Source organism: Mobula hypostoma, chromosome 9 (assembly GCF_963921235.1).
Source record: "Mobula hypostoma chromosome 9, sMobHyp1.1, whole genome shotgun sequence".
Taxonomy (NCBI): Eukaryota; Metazoa; Chordata; class Chondrichthyes; order Myliobatiformes; family Myliobatidae; genus Mobula; species Mobula hypostoma.
The window spans coordinates 104,343,001-104,370,885 of NC_086105.1; the positions used below are offsets into that span (position 1 = coordinate 104,343,001).

At 45.6% G+C, this 27,885-nt stretch overlaps 1 protein-coding gene across 10 annotated transcripts in view; it reads right to left on the bottom strand.

Moving 5' to 3' along the window:
- LOC134351908 (E3 ubiquitin-protein ligase MGRN1-like) overlaps positions 1-27,885 on the bottom strand; it is a 188,786-nt gene that overhangs the window by 115,732 nt on the left and 45,169 nt on the right. For all 10 annotated transcript variants that reach the window (XM_063058808.1, XM_063058806.1, XM_063058813.1 and 7 more), the window contains exons 3-4: positions 24,890-24,978; positions 17,547-17,693 (exon numbers count right to left, since the gene is read on the bottom strand). In XM_063058808.1, coding sequence (XP_062914878.1) covers positions 17,547-17,693; positions 24,890-24,978 — 236 coding nt within the window. The remainder of the gene's footprint in view (positions 1-17,546; positions 17,694-24,889; positions 24,979-27,885) is intronic.

The following is a 27,885-nucleotide window of genomic DNA, read 5'->3' on the forward strand; positions in this document are numbered from 1 at the left end:
CACTGGTGAGCTTTCTTGGCATGGCATCAAAATGGTTGTACCAAGACAGACTGCTGGTGATGTTTACTTCTAGGAACTTGGAACTCTCAACCCTCTTGACATCAGAATCAGCTCCTTTGTTTAGCTGACATTGAGACAACGGTTGTTGTCACGACCTCACTATCTCCTTGTACTCACTATATGGCCCACTATGATACTACTAACTTGTTGATGGAGTTAACACAGAATCTGTCCACTCACTTGTCAGTGTTTAGATTATGAAGACACGCAGTCCTCTTTTATTGTCATTTAGTAATGCATGCATTAAGAAATGATACAATATTTCCTCCGGTGTGATATCACAAAACACAGGACAAACCAAGACTGAAAAAACTAACAAAACCACATAATTATAACATATAGTTACAACAGTGCAACAATACCATGACTTGATGAAGAACAGCCCATGGCACAGTTAAAAGTTCAAAGTCTCTCAAATGTCCCACATCTCACGCAGACAGGAGAAGGAAGAAAACTCTCCCAGCCATGCCTGACCACAGTCCGACTCTGAGTCATCCGAAAACTTCAAGCCTCCGATCAGCCCTCCGACACCAAGAACTGAGCACCATCTCTATCCGAACGATTCGACCTCAATCTCGGTCGCCAGCAGCAAGCAAAGCCGGGGATTTTGGGGCCTTCCCTCCAGAAGATTTCTCGATCGCGCAGTAATAACGACAGGGAACTGGCACTTCAGAAGTTTCTCCAGATGTTCCTCTGTGCTTTCACGTCTATCTCCATCAAATCAGAATTGTCCACGGCCCCTATTTAATGGATATGATATCATTTTCACTGGAGGGCTATGCGCGCGTGGCATGCTGCTATCTCCTCCTCCCGCCTTAGGGTAAAGCTTCAAAATTAGTATTTCCCATTTGAGGAGGAGATGAGAGTTTCTCCTCTCAACAGGTTTGCAAATCTTTAGAATTAACTTCCCCATACAATTATGGAGGCAACATCTTTGAAGTTATAGGGTGGAGACTGTTATTCAAACTACAGGTTTGGCAAGGGGCATAGAATGACAAAAATGGTGGCAAAATCCAGATTAGATCAGCCATTGAATTGTGACCAAGGGGTTGACCAGTTGGTCTATTCCTGCTCTTGTTTCTTTTGTTTTTGCACTCATGGCACTATAACAATCAACACCTACTCATTCACTTCACTGACTTAACACCATGCAGACTCTGAACTAAATACTGAATCAATTAACCAAAAGCACAAAATAAATAAAAGATGAGTTAAATCAAGAAAATCCCTATTAAAATATGAACAGTTTCCTAATGTTATATGCTTCAAAGTTAAAATGCAACAAAGAACAGACTATCCAGTGCTATTTACTTTCATCATAGATTGAATATACTATTTCTAATCTTAATGTACATTTCAAGAATTAGATTATTAAAAATCAACATAACAAATTATACCACTTTTCAGTTATTTTTTAACATCATGCTAAAATTAAAGCCAAATTTTTGTTTGAATTTTTCGTACTTCACTTCAAAATCCACCGCATCTAGTGCCAGTAAAACGATTCAAAACATATTTATATAATTATTCTGTGCAGCAGAAAACAGAAACCAGGTCTTCCACTGCCTTGGTATCCACAACACAGACTACTATTGTGATACATAGCACTGCCTTCTGATATGAAGCTAGCCCACAGTTCACTGCAGACCTCTATCCCAGCACAACCAACCAGCTGAGCAGAGCAAATGGCTTTGATGGACTCGGTGGCCATCAAAACCATCATACATGATGGGAGTAGCTTTGGAATTCATAACTGATCAAAAACACTTGAGTCCCTACACATATTACATTAAAAACATCAAAATTATTTTTAATTTTAGTGTCGAGTAGTTAAACCACTTTCTGCTTTTGTTTTGGATTTCTGCATTTTTATGCTTCATATTCTGAGAGAAAACTTATCAGACAAATGCTGAATGTCTATCCTAATTAAGGAATCAAGAACTGGCAGGCAATATTTAAAGTAAATTTATTATAAAAATTTATAAATATCACCATATACAACACTGAGAATCATTTGCTTGAAGGGCATACTCAATACGTAATAGAATAACGACCATAATAGAATCAATGAAAGACTGCACTAATTTGGCATTCAACCAGTGTACAAAAGACAACAAACTGTGCAAATACAAAGAAATAATAATAATAGATGAATAAGCAATAAATATTGAGAACGAGAGTAAGAGTCCTTGAAAATTAGTCCATCAGTTGTGGGATCAGTTGAAGGATAATCCAAAGAGCTTTTACAGGTATATTAAGAGCAAAAGGATTGTAAGGGATAAAATTGGTCCTCTTGAAGATCAGAGTGGTCGGCTATGTGCGGAACCAAAGGAAATGGGGGAGATCTTAAATAGGTTTTTTGCGTCTGTATTTACTAAGGTAACTGGCATGAAGTCTATGGAATTAAGGGAAACAAGTAGTGAGATCATGGAAACTGTACAGATCGAAAAGGAGGAGGTCCTTGCTGTCTTGAGGAAAATTAAAGTGGATAAATCCCCGGGACCTGACAGGGTGTTCCCTCGGACCTTGAAGGAGACTAGTGTTGAAATTGCAGGGGCCCTGGCAGAAATATTTAAAATGTCGCTGTCTACAGGTGAGGTGCCGGAGGATTGGAGAGTGGCTCATGTTGTTCTGTTGTTTAAAAAAGGATCGAAAAGTAATCCGGAAAGTTATAGGCCAGGAAGTTTAACGTCAATAGTCGGTAAGTTATTGGAGGGAGTACTAAAAGACAGAACCTACAAGTGTAACATTCCGTTATATTGGCTCGTGTATGTCTAGGGGAAATCCCGCCCAGCACCTGCCTCCACACTCCTCAGGGTCAGTCGCCGCCCGAATCACTCACAAACATCAATCATCAGCCAGCACACCCAGTAAATTTTAACAAATACACTTTATAGATATTACTAATTCTATGACATTAATATACATTTGATACAGAGAGGAAAGTAATGAAAAAAAAGGCGCCAACACTTATCAAAGTCCAAGTTCTTCGCGCGCTATCGTTGGAGCTCAATCGAATCCTGACGACCACCCGAATCCTGTCGACTCACGGCTCGGGACCACCCTGAGTGATCGACCAGAGCCTCTCTGCACGTCCGCGGTCCTCCTCGTCTCTCCTCCGACTCCCCGCCAAAAACCCCGTCCACCGTCCTCCCCGTCTCTCCTCCGACTCCCCGTCAAAAACCCCCGCACATCTGCTGTCCTCCCCGTCTCTCCACCGTCCTCCCCCTCTCCTCTGACTCCCCGTCTCTCCTCCGACTCCCCGTCAAAAACCCCCGCATGTCCGCCGTCCTCCCCGTCTCTCCACCGTCCTCTCCGTCTCTCCTCTGACTCCCCGTCTCTCCTCCGACTCCCCGTCAAAAACCCCATCCGCCGTCCTCCCCGTCTCTCCACCGACTCGTCTCTCCTCCGACTCCCCGTCTCTCCACCGTCCTCCCCGCCAAAACCCCATCCACCGTCCTCCCCGTCTCTCCTCTGACTCCCCATCTCTCCTCCAACTCCCCGTCAAAAACCCCGTCCGCCGTCCTCCTCGTCTCTCCTCCAACTCCCCATCAAAAACCCCGTCCGCCGTCCTCCCCGTCTCTCCACCGTCCTCCCCGCCAAAACCCCGTCCACCGTCCTCCCCGTCTCTCCACCGTCCTCCCCGCCAAAACCCCGTCCACCGTCCTCCCCGTCTCTCCTCCGACTCCCCGCCAAAACCCCATCCACCGTCCTCCCCATCTCTCCTCCGATTCCCCGCCAAAACCCCGTCCACCGTCCTCCTCGTCTCTCCTCCAACTCCCCGTCTCTCCTCCGACTCCCCGCCAAAACTCGGTCCACAGTCATATCATACAGCATGGTATCCGAAAACAAAACGATACATAACCACCCATTGGCTAATAGAAGGTGGTTATCTACTTGAAAGTAAAACAAACTGCTAGCGCAAACTCTCTTCAGCGTTAAAGCACAACAAAGCCGCATTCCCCAGATTAACATAACAAAGTTGCCATTTTAAATGTAACAAAAGAAAGACCCCGTACACTCTCCCCCCACCACAAAAAGTCATGCCCTCGTGACGTTAACAGAGTTCACCAGTGCTCCTTGTAAAACACAAAACCCAACCCAGGTGCATAAAGCAGTGACATAACTTTGCAGGGCAGTAGAGATCACACCCTGGTCTCCCGGCGCTATATAAGTTAGTCTTTCCGGGGGATGCCTACTCCTCTGAGGCCTCTGTACTTCCTCTGCGGACTCTCCCTGTTCAGACACCCCAGGTGACACCCCCAGCCTATCTGTCGGACCTTCCCCCTCACCGGGATCCCTCTGCCCCTGTGAGCCCTCTGGCTCGGGTTCTGCCCCCACCCTCTCCTCCCCCAATCCCGGCTGGAATACAGGCGGCTCTGCAACACCCTCCCCCAATCCCGGCTGGAATACAGGCGGCTCTGCAACATCCTCTCCTCCCCCAATCCCGGCTGTAATACAGGCGGCTCTGCAACACCCTCCCCCAATCCCAGCTGGAATACAGGCGGCTCTGCAACACCCTCCCCCAATCCCGGCTGTAATACAGGCGGCTCTGCAACACCCTCCCCCAGTCCCGGCTGTAATACAGGCGGCTCTGCAACACCCTCCCCCAATCCCGGCTGTAATACAGGCGGCTCTGCAACACCCTCTCCTCCCCCAATCCCGGCTGGAATACAGGCGGCTCTGCAACACCCTCCCCCAATGCCGGCTGTAATACAGGCGGCTCTGCAACACCCTCTCCTCCCCCAATCCCAGCTGTAATACAGGCGGCTCTGCAACACCCTCCCCCAATCCCGGCTGGAATACAGGCGGCTCTGCAACACCCTCCCCCAATCCCGGCTGTAATACAGGCGGCTCTGCAACACCCTCCCCCAATCCCGGCTGTAATACAGGCGGCTCTGCAACACCCTCCCCCAATCCCGGCTGGAATACAGGCGGCTCTGCAACACCCTCCCCCAATCCTGGCTGGAATACAGGCGGCTCTGCAACACCCTCCCCCAATCCCGGCTGTAATACAGGCGGCTCTGCAACACCCTCCCCCAATCCCGGCTGTAATACAGGCGGCTCTGCAACACCCTCCCCCAATCCCGGCTGGAATACAGGCGGCTCTGCAACACCCTCCCCCAATCCCGGCTGGAATATAGGCAGCTCTGCAACACCCTCCCTCGGTCCCCCTGACTCAGTGATGGAAGGGCCAGGCATCTCTTCTCTCGGCACCGGGGAATCAGCGAACGGAAACAGGTACCACACATCCGACTCATCATCTTCTGATGACGTATCCCTTCTCGAGGTGGGGACCGGCCCCGTTTTCTTCGCAGCGGGCTCTTCCCTCACCCCGCGCCCTCGCATAGTCCTCGTACTAGGAGTAAACTCCCATTTGGGCTCTGGGTCCATCTTCACCTCTCGACCCAGAGGCAACAGGTGGTTCCGATGGAGTACCTTGACAGGCCCCTGCTCGCCCTCAGGTCTCACCCGGTAAACCGGGAGCTTCGGCATCTGACTCTCCACCACATAGGGGCTGGCTGCCCAACAGTCCGCCAACTTGTGCTTACCCTGTAGTCCTAAATTCCGGATAAGGACTCGGTCTCCCGGCAATAGCCGGACGAACTTTACCTTCTGATCATACCTCCTTTTATTCCACTGGTTCTGCTTGGTGGCTGCCGCCTCAGCCAACTCGTACGCCCTTTTCAACTCTCTCCTCATATCGGACACGTACTTCAGACATGGCTTCGAAGGTATCTCCCCCGCTTCAGTCCCAAAACACAGATCAATGGGCAACCTCGCTTCCCGTCCAAACATCAGATAGTAAGGCGGGTACCCTGTAGCATCAATGCGAGTACAATTGTGACAATGAACCAAATGGACAATGTGCCGACTCCACTTACACTTCTGTCCAATCTCCAAGGTGCAGAGCATGTCCAGCAGGGTCCGGTTAAACCTCTCGGGCTGAGGATCACCCTGCGGGTGATAGAGGGTGGTTCTGGACTTTTCAACCCCAAGCATATCCAGCAATTCATGTATAAGCCTGCTCTCGAAGTCCCATCCCTGATCACTGTGGATCCGCCGGGGAAGGCCATAATGAACAAAGTACTTCTCCCATAACACCTTCGCCACTGTAGTCACTTTCTGATCCTTAGTAGGAAAAGCCTGCGCATATCTAGTGTAGTGATCCGTGAGGACCAAGACATTTGCGGTATTGCTGATGTCTGGCTCAATAGACAGGAAATCCATACACACCAGGTCCAGGGGTCCCGCACTCTGCAGGCAAGGTCTTCCTCCTGACGCAACGGCTACAGGTCTTACAGTATTCTTCCACCTCCCGCATCATCCGGGGCCAGTAAAACCGGTCCTTGACTAGTCCATAGGTCTTCTCTACCCCTAAGTGCCCGGAATCATGTAGAGCCTGGAGCACAGTCTTCCGATACTTCTCAGGCATGACCAGCTGCCAGCGCCGGGGGTGGTCCGGAGGCGACGTGACCCGGTACAGGACATGGTTCTTCAGCTTCAACCAGGGCCACTCCTTCAGTAGTAGGGGAACGGAGGCATGTTTCGCCTTCTCCACCTGCCCCATATCACCCTGGCTAACCGCGTACCAGATAGTGCCAATGCTTGGGTCATCATGCTGAGCCGCCTCCACTTCCTGGGGACTCAACTCCGGCAGCTGTCTGTTCCTCAGAGCAGTCACATTACAGTAAACAGTGGGTAGCGCGTCATCGTCAGCCCCCAGTTGATCTACTGCCCAATCCGTTCCCATCTGTGCTCCTACTTCCCCATCGCTCCCAACTTGACACATGGCGATTACTCCCTGGGCGGGGACGCTCTTCCACTCCTCGGCCGTGCCCGACTCATCGTGTGCCCGACGAGATAGGGCATCTGCATCGATGTTCCGACTCCCCGGGTGGTACTTCAGGCTAAAATCCTAGGCAGACAAGGCTGCTAACCACTGGTGCCCAGTAGCATCCAGCTTCGCCGAGGTCAGGATATAAGTGAGGGGGTTGTTATCAGTTCTCACCTCAAACTGGGGCCCATATAGGTAGTCACTCAACTTGTCCACCACCACCCATTTCAACGCCAAGAACTCCAGCTTGTGAGTGGGATAGTTTCTCTCAGATGGCAACAAACTCTGAACGACAAACGCCACCGGCCTCAATCCGTTTCCCTGTTCCTGGTACAGAACAGCCCCCAGACCGTTGTGACTGGCATCAGTGTGTAGAACATACGGCTTCCAGGGATCAGCAAATGCCAACACTGGGGCCTGTGTCAGCGCCCTTTTTAGAGATTGGAACGCCTCCTCACATTGAGCATCCCACCTCAATCCAAAAGGCTCTCCCGGGTTCAAGTATCTTCCTACCTCCGGCCCTTGGTCTCCCTTCCTCCTGCTCCCCACAGGTGGATAGCCACACAGCAGCTGGTTCAATGGATGACTCATTTTCGCATATCCTTTCACGAATCGCCGGTCATATCCGCAAAACCCCAAAAACGAGCGTAAGGCGCTCACCTTCTGAGGTCTCGGCCAGGTGGTGACTGCGGCTATCTTACCCGGATCGGTGGCCACTCCATTTTGCGAGATTATGTGCCCGACATAACTGACTGACGTTTTGCAGAACTGACATTTATCCAGGGAAAGTTTTAATCCTTCCTCCTTCAGCCGACTCAGCACCTTCAGCAGCCGCTCCTCATGTTCCTCCAACGTAAATCCAAACACTATCAGGTCGTCCAGGTACACCAATACCTCCAGCAGGTTCATTTCCCCCACTGTCCGCTCCATGAGCCGCTGGAAGGTGGCTGGGGCCCCCCGAGATGCCTTGGGGCATTCGTTCAAACTGGAAAAGCCCCAGGGGGCAGATAAAGGCTGTCTTCTCCTTATCAGTCTCGCTAATCGGAATCTGGTAATACCCACTCCGCAAATCCAATACACTGAACCACTGTGCACCACTCAGACATGCCAAGGCATCTTCCACCCTCGGGACCGTATATTGGTCGGGAACAGTGCGGCGGTTCAGGGTCCTATAGTCCACGCACATCGTACCTTCCCATTTTTCTTCCTTGCCACCACTATGGGGGACGCATAGGGGCTTCGGGACTCCGCAATAATCCCGGCATCTTTCAACTGCCGCACATCTTCCACATCTGCTGGGGCCAACCGTCGTGACCTCTCCCTAAACGGGGTGTCATTTGTTACCCAAATGGTGCCGAGTGCTCTTGGAACATCCTACATCAAACTCGTCCTGAGAAAAGACACCCCCTAACTTCAGCATCTTCTCCACCAGCCTGCTCTTATACGCCGGTGGTACAGGGGAGTTTTCAAAATTAAAGGCCTCCTCGGTCAGCCGCCCCCCGTTTCCCAATAGTTTCCCTCCAGTGGGCTTCACGGGGGCGCTGGACATCACCGTCACCGGGAACAAGTGCGCGAGGAGCATCCCGCGCTTAAAGGTGATCTCCCTCTCCATTATATTCCTTACCATCACCCCCATCCGCCGTGCCTGTACAGCTGAGGGCCTCTGCAATTCAGGTCTCACCAGCGCCCCAGCCGGGAACCGGGACTCCCTTTCCAGGTCGTCAGGGGCGTCTACTAGCAGGGCCTCGCCCGGCGGTAATCCGGGGAATCTGGGGGTCCCCATCACTAATGCCACCTCCCCTGGCCATTTCACCTTAGGCCTCGCCTGAGTGCACCACACCGTCCCTCGTTTGCACTCAGGATCCAGCCCCTGGAGGTCACTCACTCCTTCGTACACCGCTCCGAACACAGGGTGTACCGAGAGGGTCTCCAGAAAGTTCTCCCCGCCCTTCTTCTTACAGGCTCCCAAGAGCCGTCGCACCAGAGGGGAGTTAGTCCCCACCAACAGGGCAGCACCACCGGTCTCCACCGGGTCCGGACAAACCAACACCAGCGTCTCAAAGGCTTCCGATACTCCCACATCTCCCTCCGAAAATTCCAATCTCACTGACAGGTATCCATCATACGGGTAATCGCCATCACTTATGCCCCAAATCTCCAATGCGTTAAACGGAGTTACTGCCAAATGTTTCAGATATTTGTTGTAGAACAACCGGTACAGTAAGGTAACCTGCGACCCGGTGTCAAGGATGGCTTTCGCAAAGATTCCCTCTATCCGTAGGGACACGCTGGAACAGGGTCCCACCAGTCCATCAGGAATTTGGGCTTGTTCTTTCTGGGGTTCCATAGTGGTTTTCTGGGAACATGTTCCTCCCGAGACTCCAGTCCATTCCCTCACTGAGCTTCTCCCAAGTTTCTCGACACCTCTCCCTTCTTGGTGGCCCGGGGGCCCTCCCCCCTCAGCGCATCTCGTCTCTCACAATCCTTCCGCAAGTGGCCAGCTTCCCCACAGCGGTAGCACGCCCCCGGCCACTCACATTCCCGGCGGAAATGCCCCTCTCTCCCACAGTTATAGCACCCACTACTCGCCGCCTCTCTCCTCCCGATACGGCCCCCCGGAGACGCCTTGGATTTCTCTGGTCTCACCCCGGCTACCACCTCCTGAACCGCTGAAGACCGTCCCTGAGGGTCTGAGCCCCCTGGTCGGCCCAAAGCACACTCCTCGGCCCTACCTCTCAGATCAGCTGTCTGAATGATGGAGGGGGGCTCCGCTTAAATGACTACCGTACACTCCAAGCCACCCTGTCATCCTCCCAGGAACCGCTACATATCTGGCTCATCCTTAACTCCGCCACTTCGTCCTCCCTCACTACCCCTCGTCGCAGCAACCCCGTAAGCTTTCCTTCCAGCCTGAACGCATAGTCTGAGAGCTTTTCCCCTCTTCTCTGCCCCATCCGTTGAAACTCCGCTAAATGCCGCCAGGGATCCCCTGACAGTCCAAACACTTCCTCCGAAGTGTCCAAACACTCCGATAGGGAAGCCAAGGGGCGTGCCGCTCTCAGATCGCGGATCACCTGGGCCGCCCCACCCCTTAAGCTTTCCACCAATCGCTGTCTCTTTTCCTCATCCGAAACTGGCCACACCTCTAACAATTGGGATGTATCTTCAACCCAGGTATCATAGTCATCCTCTCCTTCTGGGGTGGGCCTGGCTCCCGAGAAAATTCTCAGCTTCGGACGGTGCCCCTCAACCCTTCTCGCCAGGGAGGTAATAGCAGCCGTTAACTCGGCAGTCTCATCAAGTCCATGGGGGTGGGGCTTGGCCAAACCTTCCCACTCCACACCTCCACCCCTTGCTACGGGCACCCAGTCGGGGGCCTCATCTAGCTCCTCCTCCTCCGGCACCTCCTCACTTGCGTCCTCGGGGAGGGTGTGGAGACCCCACGGCCCCGCCTCCCCCAGGGCGTGGACTGTCGCTGGCAGTTCTAAAGTCATGACGTCGGCACTCGTCCGCACCAACATCCAGCTAGCCTCCAGTTCTTTCCCACCCCTTCTAGCTACAAGTTCTACCTGCCCGATACCTTTAATCAAACTCAACCCTCGGACCAGTACCTCTGCCGAAATGCGATAATCGACCCCACTTAACACACACGCATGATTCACCGGTACCTCCTCCAATTCACACCAACTTACAATCTTATCTCGATCCATCTTCACACCACTTACCACAACGACAAGTACAACTTTCCCGAAAAGTCCAAATCCAGGACGGTAGCCCCCACTTGTAACGTTCCGTTATATTGGCTCGTGTATGTCTAGGGGAAATCCCGCCCAGCACCTGCCTCCACACTTCCCTCAGGGTCAGTCGCAGCCCGAATCAATCCCAAACATCAATCATCAGCCAGCACACCCAGTAAATTTTAACAAATACACTTTATAGATATTACTAATTCTATGACATTAATATACATTTGATACAGAGAGGAAAGTAATGAAAAAAAAGGCGCCAACACTTATCAAAGTCCAAGTTCTTCGCGCGCTACCATTGGTGCTCAATCGAATCCTGACGACCACCCGAATCCTGTCGACTCACGGCTCGGGACTACCCGGAGTGATCGACCGGAGCCTCTCCGCACATCTGCGGTCCTCCTCATCTCTCCTCCGACTCCCCGTCAAAAACCCCCGCACGTCAGCCGTCCTCCTCGTCTCTCCACTGACTCCCCGCCAAAACCCCGTCCACCGCCCTCTCTGTCTCTCTTCCGACTCCCCGTCTCTCCACCGTCCTCCCCGTCTCTCCTCCGACTCCCCGTCTCTCCACCGTCCTCCCCGTCTCTCCACCGACTCCCCACCAAAACTCCATCCACAGTCATATCATACAGCATGGTATCCGAAAACAAAACGATACATAAGCACCCATTGGCTAATAGAAGGCGGTTATCTACTTGAAAGTAAAACAAACTGCTAGCGCAAACTCTCTTCAGCGTTAAAGCACAACAAAGCCGCATTCCCCAGATTAACATAACAAAGTCGCCATTTTAAATGTAACAAAAGAAAGACCCCGTACACAAGCATTTGGATAGACAGGGACTTATTAGGGAGAGTCAACATGGCTTTGTGCATGGTAGGTCATGTTTGACCAATCTACTGGAGTTTTTCAAGGAGGTTACCAGGAAAGTGGATGAAGGGAAGGCTGTGGATATCGTCTGCATGGACTTAAGTAAGGCCTTTGACAAGGTCCCGCATGGGAGGTTAGTTAGGAAAATTCAGTCGCTAGGTATACATGGAGAGGTGGTAAATTGGATTAGACATTGGCTCAATGGAAGAAGCCAAAGAGTGGTAGTAGAGAATTGCTTCTCCGAGTGGAGGCCTCTGACTAGTGGTGTGCCACAGGGATCAGTGCTGGGTCCATTGTTATTTGTCATCTATATCAATGATCTGGATGATAATGTGGTAAATTGGATCAGCAAATTTGCTGATGATATAAAGATTGGAGGTGTAGTAGACAGTGAGGAAGGTTTTCAGAGCCTGCAGAGGGACTTGGACCAGCTGGAAAAATGGGCTGAAAAATGGCAGATGGAGTTTAATACAGACAAGTGTGAGGTATTGCACGTTGGAACGACAAACCAAGGTAGAACATACAGGGTTAATGGTAAGGCAATGAGGAGTGCAGTGGAACAGAGGGATCTGGGAATACAGGTACAAAATTCCCTAAAAGTGGCGTCACAGGTAGATAGGGTCATAAAGAGAGCTTCTGGTATATTGGCCTTTATTAATCAAAGTATTGAATATAAGAGCTGGAATGTTATGATGAGGTTGTAGAAGGCATTGGTGAGGCCGAATCTGGAGTATTGTGTTCAGTTTTGGTCACCAAATTACAGGAAGGATATAAATAAGGTTGAAAGAGTGCAGAGAAGGTTTACAAGGATGTTGCTGGGACTTGAGAAACTCAGTTACAGAGAAAGGTTGAATAGGTTAGGACTTTATTCCCTGGAGCGTAGAAGGATGAGGGGAGATTTGATAGAGGTATATAAAATTATGATGGGTATAGATAGAGTGAATGCAAGCAGGCTTTATCCACTGAGGCAAGGGGAGAAAAAAAACCAGAGGACATGGGTTAAGGGTGAGGGGGTTAAAGTTTAAAGGGAACATTGGGGGGGCTTCTTCACACAGAGAGTGGTGGGAGTATGGAATGAGCTGCCAGACGAGGTGGTAAACGCGGGTTCTTTTTTAACATTTAAGAATAAATTGGACAGATACATGGATGGGAGGTGTATGGAGGGATATGGTCTGTGTGCAGGTCAGTGGGACTAGGCAGAAAATGGTTCGGCACAGCCAAGAAGGGCCAAAAGGCCTGTTTCTGTGCTGTAGTTTCTATGGTTTAACATTTGAAAGGTGAATTGAAGTGAGTGAATTTATCCCCTTTGGTTCAAGCGCCTGATGGTTGAGAGGTAATAATTTTTACTGAACCTGGTGGTGTAAGTCCTGAGGCTCCTGTACCTTCTTCCTGATGGCAGCAGTGAGAAGACAGCATGACCTGGGAGGCGGGGGTTCCTGATGGATGCTGCTTTCCTGCAACAGCATTTCATGTAGATGTGCCCAATGGTGGGAAGGGCTTTACCTGTGATGGACTGGGCTGTATCACTACATTTTGTAGGTTTTCCATTAAAGGGCATTGGTGTTTCCACACCAGGCTGAATTGTAGCTAGACAGTATATACCCTCCACTACACAGTTATGGAACTTTTCAAAGTTCTGGATATCATGCTGAATCTTTGCAAACTCCCAACGATGCAAGATGCTGCCATGCTTTCTTTGTAATTGCCCTTATGGGCTGGGCCCAGGACAGATCCTCTTAAACGATCACACTGAGGAATTTAAAGCTGCTGACCCTCTCTACCTCTGATCCTCAGATGAGGACTGGCTCAGGGACCTCTGATTTCCTCCTTCTGAAGACAATGATCAACTTCTTGGTCTTGCTGACATTGAGTGAGAGATTGTTACTGTGGCACCACTCAGCCAAGTTTTCAATCTCCCTCCTATAAGCTGATTCATCACTACTTTTGATTTGTCCTATGACAATGGTGTCACCAGCAAACTTAAATATGGCATTGGAGCCATGGTTAGCCACAAAATCACATTTAAAGTGCGTAGACAGCCTTGTGGTGCACCTGTGCTGATGAAGACCGTGAAGGAGGTGTTGCTGCCAATCCCAACTGACTGTGGACTACAAGTGAGCATATAGAGGATCCTTTTTTTTTTAATTTTATTTTTATTTGGATAAGGAGTTCACAATTATCATGTACTTTTTTCACACATATAACCTTTTCCATTTTTTTATATGTATAAAACTACAATTATTTATACATTCTTAAGTACACATTGAGATGATATAAAAGCAAAATAAACATTTAAATAGATAATTATGTACTGTGGTAAATCTAACCTATTAGGCTAAGTAATGAAATTAGTTGTTAAGAAAAATGGTAGTAATAGTTTCCATACAACCCTTCTGGACCATTTCCACTGGTCCAAAATGTTGCATACAAGCCTATATACCAACCATTGTAGGTGTTTATATCCCAATTTGTTCGTGCTTGTTCCTGCCCGCAGACATAATTATCCAACCCCTATGTACTTATTTACTTAATTTTTTCATTTTTTTTTTATCCCTTTCCCAAATCTTTCCCTTTACTTGTGTTAATTCTCTATTTTCTAAAAAAAAACAACAAACATTTAGACTAGGGGTGCTTACGTTAGCAATATTACTGTGTTGATGAGAAGAGCAGTACAAATCATTAGGAGAGTCATCTGAAGTCTGCTCGCATTGGGGTTATATATTCAATCCATTTATTCCAGATTTGATAAAATGTTTCTTTTCGAGTTCTCAGGGAGTAGGTCAACTTTTCCATTTTGAATATTTCCAAGATAATTTCGTACCAATCTTCTAATGTAGGTGGTATTGGATTTAGCCATTTTCTAGTGATTGATTTCTTACTTGCCGCTAAGAGGGCCTGCAGCAACTTTATATCTTCCTTCTGTTCAAGGAACAATACATGCCCCAAATAGAGTGTCTCGAAGTTCAGAGGTATCTGGGACCTAAGTACCTTAACTAATGTTCTATGAATACCTTCCCAAAATAGACTTTTAGGGCAATCCCAGAAAATATGAAAATGATTTGCCTCCTTGGAGCCGCACCTTCTCCAACACATCACATTTGTATCTTTATATTTTTCCTGATATGGGGTCTTGAAGTATCTTATAATGTTTTTCCAACAATGTTCTCTCCATGTCAAAGAATTAGTCGAGGACCATTGAAAGCTGCAGATTTTCCCCCAAGCCTCCTCTGAAAGTACCAACCCCGCTTCTTTCTCCCACTTCTCTTTAATATACAGTGTATTTACATTTTTAGCATGGGAGAGTGCATTACATAGGCAAGGAACTGATTTACTAGGTATTGAACTGCAAGCCGAATTCAGAATCTTGAAAAATTCTAATTCTACTGTTGATAGGTCTGTATATCTCCAACTCTGGTTAACATAGTTTCGTATTTGAAGGTACCTAAAAAAGTCATTATGTTCTAGGCCATGTTTGTCCTGCAGGATTTGGAAACTTTGTAATACTCTTTTATCTATAAATGAGAGGTAGGTTGTGAGACCTTTCTTTATCCATAGCTCAAATCTTTTATCTCCTCTGTTGGGAAGGAATTCGGTATCATATGCACACCATCTAAAGAGTTTTAGCATGTTATTAATTCCACATGAATTAACCACCTTCTGCCATACTTTTAGTCTAAGATTTATCCAAGCATTATTAAATTTTTCCAACTGGGCCATCAATCCTTTGTCAGCTATTGAGGCCTGAAGAGGAAAACTGTCAACTAATCCAAATTCTATTTCCTTCCATCTAGCCTTATATTCCCTATTACACCAATATAACAGAGGGGTTATCTGTGAGGCATAAAAATAATTTCTCAGGCAAGGAAGAACCATACCTCCTCTTTCCTTCCCTAACTGTAAGGAGTTATATCGAATTCTAGGTTTCCTTCCTTGCCAAATGAAGCAGGAAATCCACTTGTCCCATTCCCTGAATTGATTATCATCCACCTCCACTGGTAAAGTACGGAAAAGATATAATAACCGAGGAAGAATATTCATTTTTATAGTATTTATCCTTGAATTTAAACTTAAAAAGGGGATAAGATTCCATCTATGCATATCTGCTTTTATCTCTGAGATTAATGGCCCATAATTTACCTGTGACAGTGTTGAAAGATCCTTCGGCAGGGTTATTCCTAAATATTTTAATGATTTAGCTTCCCACTTAAGATCGTATGTATCCTGCAATTTTTTGGATGGTGTATAATTTAGGGACATAACCTGCGTTTTCTTTACATTTATTTTATAACCTGATATTTTCCCAGAGTCATCCAACAGTGTAAACAATCCTATAAATGATTTTTCTGGTTCACTCAGATAGACCAAAACCTCATCTGCGAATAACGCCACTTTCTGTTCGCATATAGAGGATCCAATTGCACAAGGAGGTATTGAGGCCAAGGTCTTGAAGCTTATTGATTAGCTTATGAGAGTAGGGTGCTGTCCATTTTGTAAAGAAATGAGGAAGAATTTCTTTTGAGGGTCACGAATCATTAGAATTCTACTCCCTTGCATGTTTTCAATATAAAATCTGAGTAGATTTAATGGGAAAACAAAGACACGGAAAGCAATTTTCATCTTGGAGACAGTCAGGATGCAGATCAGTCAAACATGAATGCGATTCAACTACTGTAGCCGTTATTATCAGTGCTCTGAGGAGTAATGCATTGAAATTGAAGTACTAAAAGAAGTGTCATTATTTTTACTGCAACACACAACACATGCTAGAGGAACTCAGCTGCTCAGGCAGCATTTATAGAGGGAAATGAACAGTCAATGTTGTTTTGGGCCAGGACACTGCATCAGGACTGGAAAGAAAGAGGGCAGAAGCCAGAAAATGTTAGGGAGAGAGCTGGCACAACACAAGCTGGCAGGTAAAGGTAAGTGGATTGGGGGGGGGGGGGGAGGGAAGCGAGCATGAAAAGAAACATGAGAAGTTAGGAAGTGATAGGTGGAAGAGGCGAAGTTTTGAAGGAGGAAGAATCTGATTGGAGAGAACAGCAAATAAAGGGAACAATGTGGAGAACCAGAGGGAAGAGATGGACAGGTAGTGAGGGCGGGAGAGGCAAAAATAAGGGTTGTGGGAACCACAGGAATGAGGGAAGACTGATATATATACACACACCATTAGGAGTCTTATTTAATGTACTGTAAAGAATTGAATATAAAATTCAATTCCTTTACAGGAGGGGGGAGAAGGTGGCGGCGCGACAGCAGCGCGTGCAGCCACTTCAGTGATGATGTTTGTTATCTGTCAAGTAGGGGACCGTGCACAATTCTGATTTGATGGAGACAGACATCAGAGTATGGAGGAACATCTGGAAAACTTCTGAAATGCCCGCTTCGCTGCCACTGCTACTGTGTGGTAATCGGAATCTCCGGAGCTAAAGGCCCCGAAATCCTCGGCTTTGCGTGTTTCAGCAGCTGGAGCGAGATCGAACGCGCTCAGCAGAGGATGGCGCTTGGCAGGCTGTATCGGAGAAGCTGGTCGGAAACTCGAAGTTTTCGGACAGATGGACTCAGTGTCGGCTCTGGTCGGTTGCATCCGAGGTACAGGCAAGTTGACGGTGCCTGGAGATTTATGGCAGGGAGTTTCTCCCTTTTGCCGCCTGCTATCGGGGACTCGGGAGTCGATCAACTCAGGACTTTGAGACTTTTTTTTTACTGTGCCCATGGTCTGTTCTTCATCAAATTATGGTATTGCTTTGCACTGCTGTAACTGTATATTATAATTATGTGGTTCTGTCAGTGTTAGTCTTTGGTCTGTCCCGTTTTCTGTGATATCACTCCGGAGAAACATTGTATCATCTCTTAATGCATGTATGCATTTCTAAATGACAATAAAAGAGGACTGAGTGTTCTCATAATCTAATCTAATAAAAGGACTACGATGTACTATATACTGCCACATTCAAATCATGTGGAATGTCAAAATTTGCAATACAGTGAGATTAAATGATCAAATGATAATCAAACACAGGTCATATTAACTTACATTGCCATACCACTCTGGAACTCCTCTGTTGCCTGGCAGTAGATCGTAATGGCAACACGTGCATCAGCATCAAAGGTAAATTCCACGCTATATAGCACTTTCGGCTTAGAATTTTCTTCAGGGGGACCATCAGCTTCATCCTTGTACCTGTGAGTAAATAAATAAATATTTTTATTCAAACACAGGATCTGGGTGTTGATAGCCCATAACATATATCAATGTCTATATAGCTTGTGCAACAACAATCACTATCCATGTTGCAACTTTGTGGTGAAAGTACTAAAGCAGCAAATTTGAATAAAGTTTAGAAGTTTGACCAATGGAAAATTAAGGAACTAGGTGACTATTTTGCCAAGTCAGAATGGTATTCAGCCTGGAAGGAAATATACCCATGCACTTGCAATATTTGCTCTTTAAACTTGGAGATGCACCCAATTTCAAAGCAACACACATAAAAAATGCCGGTGAACGCAGCATGCCAGGCAGCATCTATAGGAAGAGGTACAGTCGATGTTTCAGGCCGAGACCCTTCGTCAGGACTAACTGAAAGAAGAGATAGTAAGAGATTTGAAAGTGGGGGGGGGAGAGATCCAAAATGATAGGAGAAGACAGGAAGGAGAGGGATGGAGCTAAGAGCTGGAAAGTTGATTGGTAAAAGGGATACGAGGCTGGAGAAGGGAGAAGATCATGGGACGGGAGGCCTAGGGAGAAAGAAAGGGGAGGGGAGCCCTGAGGATGGGCAAGGAGTTATAGTGAGAGGGACAGAGGGAGAAAAAAAAGAGAGAGAGTAAGTGAGTGAGTGAGTGAGTGAGTACGTAAGGGACGGGGTACGAAGGGGAGGTGGGGCATTAACGGAAGTTAGAGAAGTCTATGTTCATGCCATTAGGTTGGAGGCTACCCAGACGGAATATAAGGTGTTGTTCCTCCAACCTGAGTGTGGCTTCATCTTGAAGCAGAGGAGGCCGTGGATAGCCATATCAGAATGGGAATGGGACGTGGAATTAAAATGTGTGGCCACTGGGAGATCCTGCTTTCTCTGGCGGACAGAGCAATTTTGAAATATATTTTGTATATTCAAGTATTTGTCATTGACTTTTGCTGTCAAAGTAGCTTTGGCCTAGGAAAACATTACTACATCCCCTGGGTGAGTGAGTGAGGGCCTCCGTTGGTCAGACTTGACCATGGATATCATGTCCTAGCTGTCTAGATATACAAGCCTGGGCATGGTTGTACACGTTTCATTAGCGGGGCAGAAGCATGGTTGCAATGTGTATTCCAGGGACCAGCTAATTGAGCTTATGCCGGCCAGTTTAGCGAGCAGAGCGGCGGACACCCCTGCTGAAATCTGGAGGAAATCACACACAGGATGCAGAGGGGGATCACAAAGTCGAGGAAAGAGGACCTGGTCGAGACAACAGAGACTTAGGAAAAGAGGAGTTCGGTGGGTAATAAAATGGACGAGTTCACGGAGCTAGCCAGGCATCAGGAAACATTTCAGGAGTGCAGTGTTATGTGTTTCACTGGAACGGGGCCGCATGAGGACATACCCGATCAAAACTTTTCCATGGACGGCTTCCAGACCGTTCGGGCTGACCGGAAGTGCACTGAGAGCGGTAAGCGTAAAAGAGTTGGGTGCTTACTGTTCTGGTTAACAACAGATGGTGCAATCCGGGTCATATTACGATCGAGGAACATGTTTGTAGACCAGATATTGAACTTTTTACTGTTGGACTTTGGCCATATTCCACCCAGATACAACACTGGGTGGCACGGGAGGTCGTTCCTGCCTGTGGCCATCGAACTTGCAGCTCCTCCCGTAGAAGGTCAGACACCCTGAGCCAATAGGCTGGTCCTGGACTTATTTTCCATTTGGCATAGTTTGTGTATTGTTGTTTGATTGTTTGTGGTTTTTGTATTGCTATATTTAAGCTCTATTCTTGGTTGGTGCGGCTGTAAAGAAACCCAATTTCCCTCGGGATCAATAAAGTATATACATCTATCTATCTAAAATATGGAGGGCAAGCTGTTGCCTATGTAGCAAACTCCCCCTCTCTATGCATCTGATGAATCCAAAGGAATGGCAGAGACTGATACAGTTTGGTACCAGCAGCATCGCAGGAACTGTACTGGTATCTGCCGTACCTTTGGATTCATCAAATGCGTGAAGAGGGGGAGCTTGCTACATAGGCAACAGATTGCTCTCCATATTGTACTGCCCAGGCTTGGGTAGCTAGACAGCTAGGACGTGATATCCATGTTCAACTCTGACCAACAGAGGCCTTCACTCACTCACCCAGGGGATGTAGTAAGGTTTTCCTAGGCCCGTGTTTCTTTGCCAAAGCTTTGAACTCAATGTAGGACTGCTTTCGGGACTCCAGCTCTGGATTTTTCTCATCAGAGTTTACTCCCGAAGCCTTCCCCACAAGTGGGTATAGCAGCAAGGCAGCGGAAGTTTGAGATCAGAGTTTTCCGTCTCCTAGATGAAATGCCAACCATGGCTGACGAGCCCCATGTGCCCAAGTGACTGGTTTTAAGGCACCAGTAAGCCGCTTTTTCCCCTTCTCCTGTCAGTAGAAACAGTTCCATCAGGCTCAGTAGCTAAGCCACATGTGAAGGCCAAGAGTTGGACTTGGTTGTCAGAGGCTATTTAAAGCGCACGCTATTGGGAGCTTTTAATAGGTAGTGGGAGTATGTCCTCATTACTACCCCCAGCTATAACAACCCCTGGGTACATCTCACCATTCAATATAATTAAAGCTGATCAGTGACTAAATTATATATATCCACCCTTTGATGTTTTTATATCTTTATGCCCATTTTACCAAGGAAGTGCATGCTGTTGGAATTGCAAAGGAAGATGCTACCAAGATACAGAATGCATACAGAGATACTCCAATTTCTTATTGTAATTAACAGTTTTTAATACGTCTTGCCATTTTCATCCAACTAAGGGATACCAGTTTGCCCTTGGATGTGTGAGGAAAGTGGCACACCCAGACAGAGCTCCACACAATCATGGAGAGGACCTTCAAAGTACATACAGACAGTGCCCAAGGTTGGAATCACACTCAGGAGCCTGAAGCTATGAGTCATTGGCACTAACTACCGCATCTCCAATTTGTCAGATTGCTGGGATTTATTTCATGATAAATGTAATTTTGAAATAAGATTCAAACTTAAATTGAAAATTAATTGAGCTATTTGTAAATGTCAGACTAACATCAGCCCTCTATCATTGCTGGCTCTAGCTTAATTGGGTATATCCCTTCAGTGGATACACCTCAACCAGCAGAAATATTTGCTATCAGCTCTATTAGTTTCCTACTATTACTTCAAAAATTTAATCAGCTCAGTGGATTTGTCAGTGGATTCCAGGGAACAAACTCCTAACTGAGATTCACTTTACTTCTTCCTGTAATTCAAACTTTGAGCTCTAAATGGGAATACAGAGGGCCTTTTCTGGTTAGCTGTCAGTAATTAGTGGTGCTCCACTGGGATGGGTTAGGGCCACTTGCTTTCATGTTATCTGTCAAATGATTTGAATGATGAAATTGATGCCTTTGTGGCCAAGTTTACGGATGATACCAAGGTAGGTGGAGGGGCAGCAAGTGTTGAGGAAGCAGGGAAGCTGCAGAAGGACTTATGACAGATTAAAAGATTGGGCAAAGCAGTGGCAGAGGGAATATAGTGTTGGGAAGTATATTGTTGTGCATTTTGGTAGAAGGAATAAAGGCATTGACTATTTTCTAAACAGGGAGAAAATTCGAAAATCAGAGGTGCAAAAGGACTTGGGAGTTCCAAAGGAATCAGACCAGCTCAAAAAGGTTTCTGAACTACCACCAACAGATCACCTGTGGAACCAGAGGAGCCAACACACTTGACCACTGTTACACCACCATCAAGAACGTTTACCACATGCATGCACTTTAGAACTCCCAATCATCCAGCTGTACTTCTACTCCAGGCTTATAGGTAGAGACTACAGACCGTAGCACCACTGGTGAGAACCAAGAAAGTATAGTCAAAGGAGGAGGAGCAGCTCTTCCAGGACTGCTTTGAGTCAGTGGACTGGACAATATTTAGAGATTCGTTATCAGAATCTTAATAAATACAGCACAGTTGTCACCGACTTCATCAAGACCTGTATGGATGAGTGTGTGCCTTCGAATATATTCTGGATATACCCAAACCAAAAGCCATGTATAAACCAAGAGGTTCATAGTCTGCTGAGGGCTAGAACTGTAGCATTCAAGACCGGTGATCCAGACCAACAAGTCCAGGTACAACCTACGGAAGGTTATTTTAAGAGTGAGAAAACAATTCCAACTGAAGTTAGAGACGGAATCAGATGCACGGCAGCTTTGGCAGAGTTTGCAGGCCATTACATCCAATAAGGTGAAACCTAACATCATGAACGACCGTGATGCTTCACTCCTAAATGCTCTCCAGCGTGCTTGCAAAGAGGGAACAACAGAACATTTTTCAAGAGGGTGAACTCTGTCAAGGCGTCATGCTCTGACGGTGTACCTGGTAGGCACTGCAAACCTGCGCCAACCAATTGGCGCGAGTGTTCAAGAACATCTTCAATCTCTCACTGCTACAGTCAAAGGTTTCCAGCTGTTTCAAAAGGGTGACAATCCTACCAGTGCCCAAGTAGTACAGCATGAGCTGCTTCAATGACTATTGTCCAATGGCACCCACATCTATTGTGAAGAAGCGCTTTGACAGGTGGTCATGGCCAGAATCAACATCTGCCTAAACAAGGACCTGGACCCACTGCAATTTGCCTATCGTCACAATAAGTCTACAGCAGATGAAATCTCGCTGGCTCTCCACTCGGCCTGGGATCACCCGAACAACAGCAAAACCTACGTCAGGCTGTTGTTTATTGATTACAACTCAGCATTCAACAGCATCATACCCTCAATACTAATCTACAAGCTCCAAAAACCTGGGTCTCTGTACCTCCCTCTGCAACTGGATCCTTAACTTCCTCACCAGGAGACAACAGTCAGTAAAAAAAAATCAGAAGTAACGTCTGCTTCTCGCTGACAAGGATGTGCGCTTCATCCTCTCCTCTACTCTCTCTAAACCCATGATTGAGTGGCTAGGCATAGCTCAAATGCCATCTATAAATTTGCCAATGACACAACTATTGTTGACAGTATTTCAGATGGCAATGAGAATGCATACAGGAGTGAGAGAGATTAGCTGGTTGAGTGGTGTTGCAACAGCAACCTAGCACTCAACACCAATAAAACCATGGAAATGATTGTGGACTTCAGGAAAAAGAAGTCAAGGGAACACATACCAGTTCTCACGAGGGATCAGCAGTGGAAAGGGAAAGCAATTTCAAGACTCTGGCTGGCAATATCTCTGAAGACCTATCCTGGGCCCAACATATTGATGCAAATACAAAGAAGGCATAACAGAGGCTATATTTCATTAGGAGTTTGAGAAAACTTGGTATATCACCAAAGACTCGCAAATTTCTACAGATGTACTGAAGAGAGCATTCTAATTGGTTGCAGTACCATCTGTTATGGAGGGACTACTGTGCAGGACTGGAAAAAGCTGCAGAAAGTTGCAAACTCAGCCAGCTCCATCATGGGCACTAGCCTCCTCAGCGAAGGACACCTTCAAAGGACAATGCTTCAAAAAGGCGGCATCCTGAACAACAGCCCTCTTCTCATGGCTACCATCAAGGAGGCAGTAAAGGAGCCTAAAGACACACACTCAACATTCTAGGAACAGCTCCTTCCCCTCCAGTATGAGATTTCTGAATAGTCAATGAACCCACATACACTACCTCACTATTTTTTTCACTTTTTTTGGTGCTCTTCTTGATATAAATAATCATATTGTAATTTAGTTTTTTTTAATTATGCATTGCAATGTACTGCTGGCGCAAAACAATGCATTTCATGACATATGCCAGTGATGCTCAACCTGATTTTGATTAGTTAAAATTAAGTTATTAACTCTGACAAATATCATATTCTAACCACTTACTGCATTATCAATTGTTATCTCCCAGGTCACTTTTTGTTCTTTTGCTAATCCCCAGTGTTGCTTGGTTCTTGACTCTGGTGCCAATGGGACTATCTCCCCATCTATTCTGACCATACTTTTCTTGAGTTTAAAATGCACAAATACCATGCAAACATCTTGGTTCTAAGGAGAACAACACTTGCCTCTTCAGTCTTAAGGCTGCACAGTCCTGGAATAATTTAACTAAAATCTCTTCTACACCCATTCTAAAGCATTTAAATCTTTCCTGAATTGTGGACCTCAGAAAAGGACTCCAGCTAGCCAGTATTTTAGAAAGTTCATTACAGCTTCCATGACTGAAGTTGTCAAGACATAAAGGGGATCTGATAACATCAAAGAGTAACAATTTCCACTACTGGGAGAATCCAGTTACAGGATAGCAATCAAAAGCTTTTCAATATGATTTGGAAACACTTACACACATAAAATGCTGAAAGGCAAACAGGCTCAAGGATGAAGGGCCAAATCCTGGTCCTCATAATCACATTTGTTAGTAATTGCAACAATATTCATTCTTTTCTGTCTTTTGTCATTCAACCATGAAATAAAAATATATTTAGACTACCTATAGAACAAGCAACAGCATCAGTGTAATGAGCTCATGCAGGTAACATTTCTTCCTGCTTCCTCAGGTCAGTATCAAAAACAACAAACTGCATTGGTTCAGAAAATTGAAATCTGTAAAAGTGAATTATACTGGTCTTGTGTACCAGCAGAAGTCTGTGTTGTTGAGTATGGATGCTTAACTGCTTTACGTAAAGGAAAGGCACAAGATTAATAAAGAGTGGATTGGGGGAATGATGCATAATTCAAATGAGGAAAGTACAAATTGCAATTTTTGAAATAAAATTTTATAAGCATCCGTTAGTCTCGTGAGACCATGGATTTGCGCCTTGGAAGGTTTCCAGGGCGCAGGCCTGGGCAAGGTTGTATGGAAGACCGACAGTTGCCCATGCTGCAAGTCTCCCCTCTCCATGCCACGGATGCTATCCAAGGGAAGGGCATTAAGGCCGATAAAGCTTGGCACCAATGTCGTTGAAGAGCAATGTGTGGTTAAGTGCCTTGCTCAAGGACACAAAACGCTGCCTCAGCTGAGGCTCGAACTAACAACCTGCAAATCACTAGACCGATGCCTTAACCGCTTGGCCACGCGCCAACACATAATAAATAAAATTTACATAATAATCTGTTGCTTTACAATTCAGAATTATTAATAAATATGTTACAAACTGACAAATAGGAACTATAAGAAACTACAACATTTTTTTCTAATCTTTTGTATAGGTACCTACCTGACCAACCGAAGAGAGTCTTTTCGAATATTAACCAAACTACGCAAGGTCTTCACAGGCTCATGAGCAGCTGGTGTCACATATGGAAACTAAAATTGAAATAAAAAGAGTGATTTCAATGCACAAATGTAGCATGTCTCAAGGCAATTATTTAAGGGTCTTCAATTTTGGTCTGACATGAAAAAATAAACAATTAGAAGGCTAATTGGATAGTGATCTGCATTTACGAACAGTTAATAGCGAAAAAAAGCGTTGAGAACAAATAATATAACAGAAGAAGCTAATGGCATGGTGTGGTTGATGTTTAAAGGGCATTCAACAGGCATATGACTAAGTTCTATAATAGAGAGATTATTCCCAGAACTAAAGCCAATAGGATTCAACAGTCAGGAAGTTGTCAACTAAAAGTAGGCAGTGATTGTGAAAGGTTGCTTATCAGACAGCAGAGTAATCTCTGGTGCTGTACATAAGTCTCAGTAATAGAGCCATTGCATGATTTGTTACATTTTAAGATCCAACTTAAGAACTGAAGCAAGCGAACAGCAGGTAATGATTGCAAGTGACTAAAGGAGGACATAAACTTAAATTAAATCTCATGCTTAGAAGTGAAATTATTTAGGATGTACTGTAAAGGTAATAATAAAACTGATATAGTTGTTTACAAAGCATAATGAATCGGAGGTTTTATAAACAGATATGGGGCGCTAACACAAGGTAGATCAAATAAACTTGATAATCTAAAGATATAAAATAGGATGCCTGTGTGTCCTGCACATACAGTGACAAGAAAAAGTCTGGACTCTGACTTGGCCATTCCAAAACATGAATTTTCTTCTTTTTAAATCATTTTGTTATTGGTTTACTCTTCTGTTTCAAATAATTGTCTTGTTGCAACATGCAACTTCTATAAAGCTTCAGGTGATGCTCAACAAATGCAAGCTTGTCCAGGCCCTGAGGTAGCAAAGCAGCCCCAAGCCATGATGCTCCTTCCACCATGCTTTACAACTGGGATGAGGTTTTGGTGTTGGCGTGCAGTGTCCTTTTCCCTCCAAACATTGCGGTGTGCTTTTCTGCCAAAAAATTCAACTTTTGTCTCATCTGTCCACAGAACATTGCCCCAGAAGCTTTGTGAAACATCCAGGTGGTCTTTTGCAAACTTAAGATGTTCAGCAATGTCCTTTTTTTCCCCGAGAGCAGTGGTTTCTTCCGTGATGTTCTTCCATGAACACCATTCTTGTTCAGTGTTTTTCTTACAGTGGACACATGAACAGAGAATTTAGCAAGTTCTAGAGATTTCCGCAGGTTTTTTTGCTGACACCCTTGGGTTTCTTTTTACGTGCTTCAGTATTGCATGTTGTGCTCTTGGAGTGATCTTTGCAGGATGTCCACGCCCAGGGAGAGTAGCAACAGTACTGAATTTCCTCCATTTGTAAACAATTTCTCCTATTGTGGACTGATGAACACTCAGGTCTTTAGAAATGCTTTTGTAGCCTTTTCCCACTTCATGCACCTTTACAATTCTTCTAAGGTCCTCTGAAGGTTGCTTTGATCAAGGCATGGTGCACATAAATAGACCTTTCTTGAGAAGAGCAGGCTCTGTCAGTAGCCTCACCTTGTGTGTCTTTTTTTTAATATAAGGGAGGGCACCTCTATAACCAACACCTCCAATCTCATCTCATTGATTGGAAAACCTGACTCTGAACAGCTTTTGCAGAAGGCATTACCCCAGAGTTCACATACTTTATTGAACCTAGACTGTGATTGTTTAAATGGTATACTCAGTATACACTGACAAAAAAGTACAATAGTTTGTATGTTATTAGTTTAGGCAGATTCTGTTTGTGTTTGCCTATTATTGTGACTTAGATGAAGACCAGACAACATTTTATGAGTAATGAATGCAGAAAACCAGGTTGCAAAGGGTTCACAAATATTTTCTTGCAATTGTAGTTCAGTTAAAAAATAACCTAGAAATCTGAAATCTTACATGTAAATTAGGTTTAGCAAAACCCACGTTAATATTCATGGAACTATTTTTGAGATAATAAATATCTGGTCAACTTGAACCAGAAAGAGAAAGTGACAATATATGCATTGAATTTCTATGAGAGACCAGCTACTATTTAAACCAATTAAATGAATACATCTGAGAGAAAGAACCGCAGAAATGGTTTAGATTAAGATTGCAGAGGCTGTTCGCAATGATCCCAGGGATAGATTCCTCTGGAGGAACACGGAAAATTTCTTTAAAAGTTTTGACTTAAGTTCAAACACAAAACATGATTGCCCTGGCCTTGGCAACATCAGGCATTGCTTCAACACTTAACAAAGGGGCAAGGCTGCACATTAGACTTTTAAATTCTCTTTAAACTTGATAAATTTGGAGACTCCAATATGCAATGTGGGTCAGGGAACTGCAATGGAAACAAATCCAAAATGTTCTAAATTTGATGTGTGGGATGAATATATAATGGATCACCAAGCAGCCATTAAAGCTATAGATCAAATGTTGCAAGACCTCAAGTACAATAATAAATTAATGCGGTACTTCTTGAGTGCTGTCTATAGATTTTTGTTAAATGCTACTAGTAATTCCACTTATTAAAAGCAGATGACTTAAAAGCCTGTACTAAAACATCATACATTTAAGAAAATGTTACAGCTTGAAAACTAATATTCAAATACACGTGACACACAATTGTTCCACGAGAGAGTTTGCTTCAAATTTACTCAGTTAAGGAAAGAGGGATATTAAACACAAAGCCAGAACAGATTTCAAATGAAAACTTGGGCCAAATTGTGACATCACTTCATGATCTGATGCAAGCTGTTTTTCCAAATGTCATTTAATACTACTTTAATTACGAACAGTTGGGTGTGTGAAAGATCAATTTTAGCACTAAAACTTTACAAAAACTTTACAAAGTGTCAGCCATGAATAATAAACATCTATCAAAGCTTCTTGTACAAACCATACAATGCAAATCTATTACAAA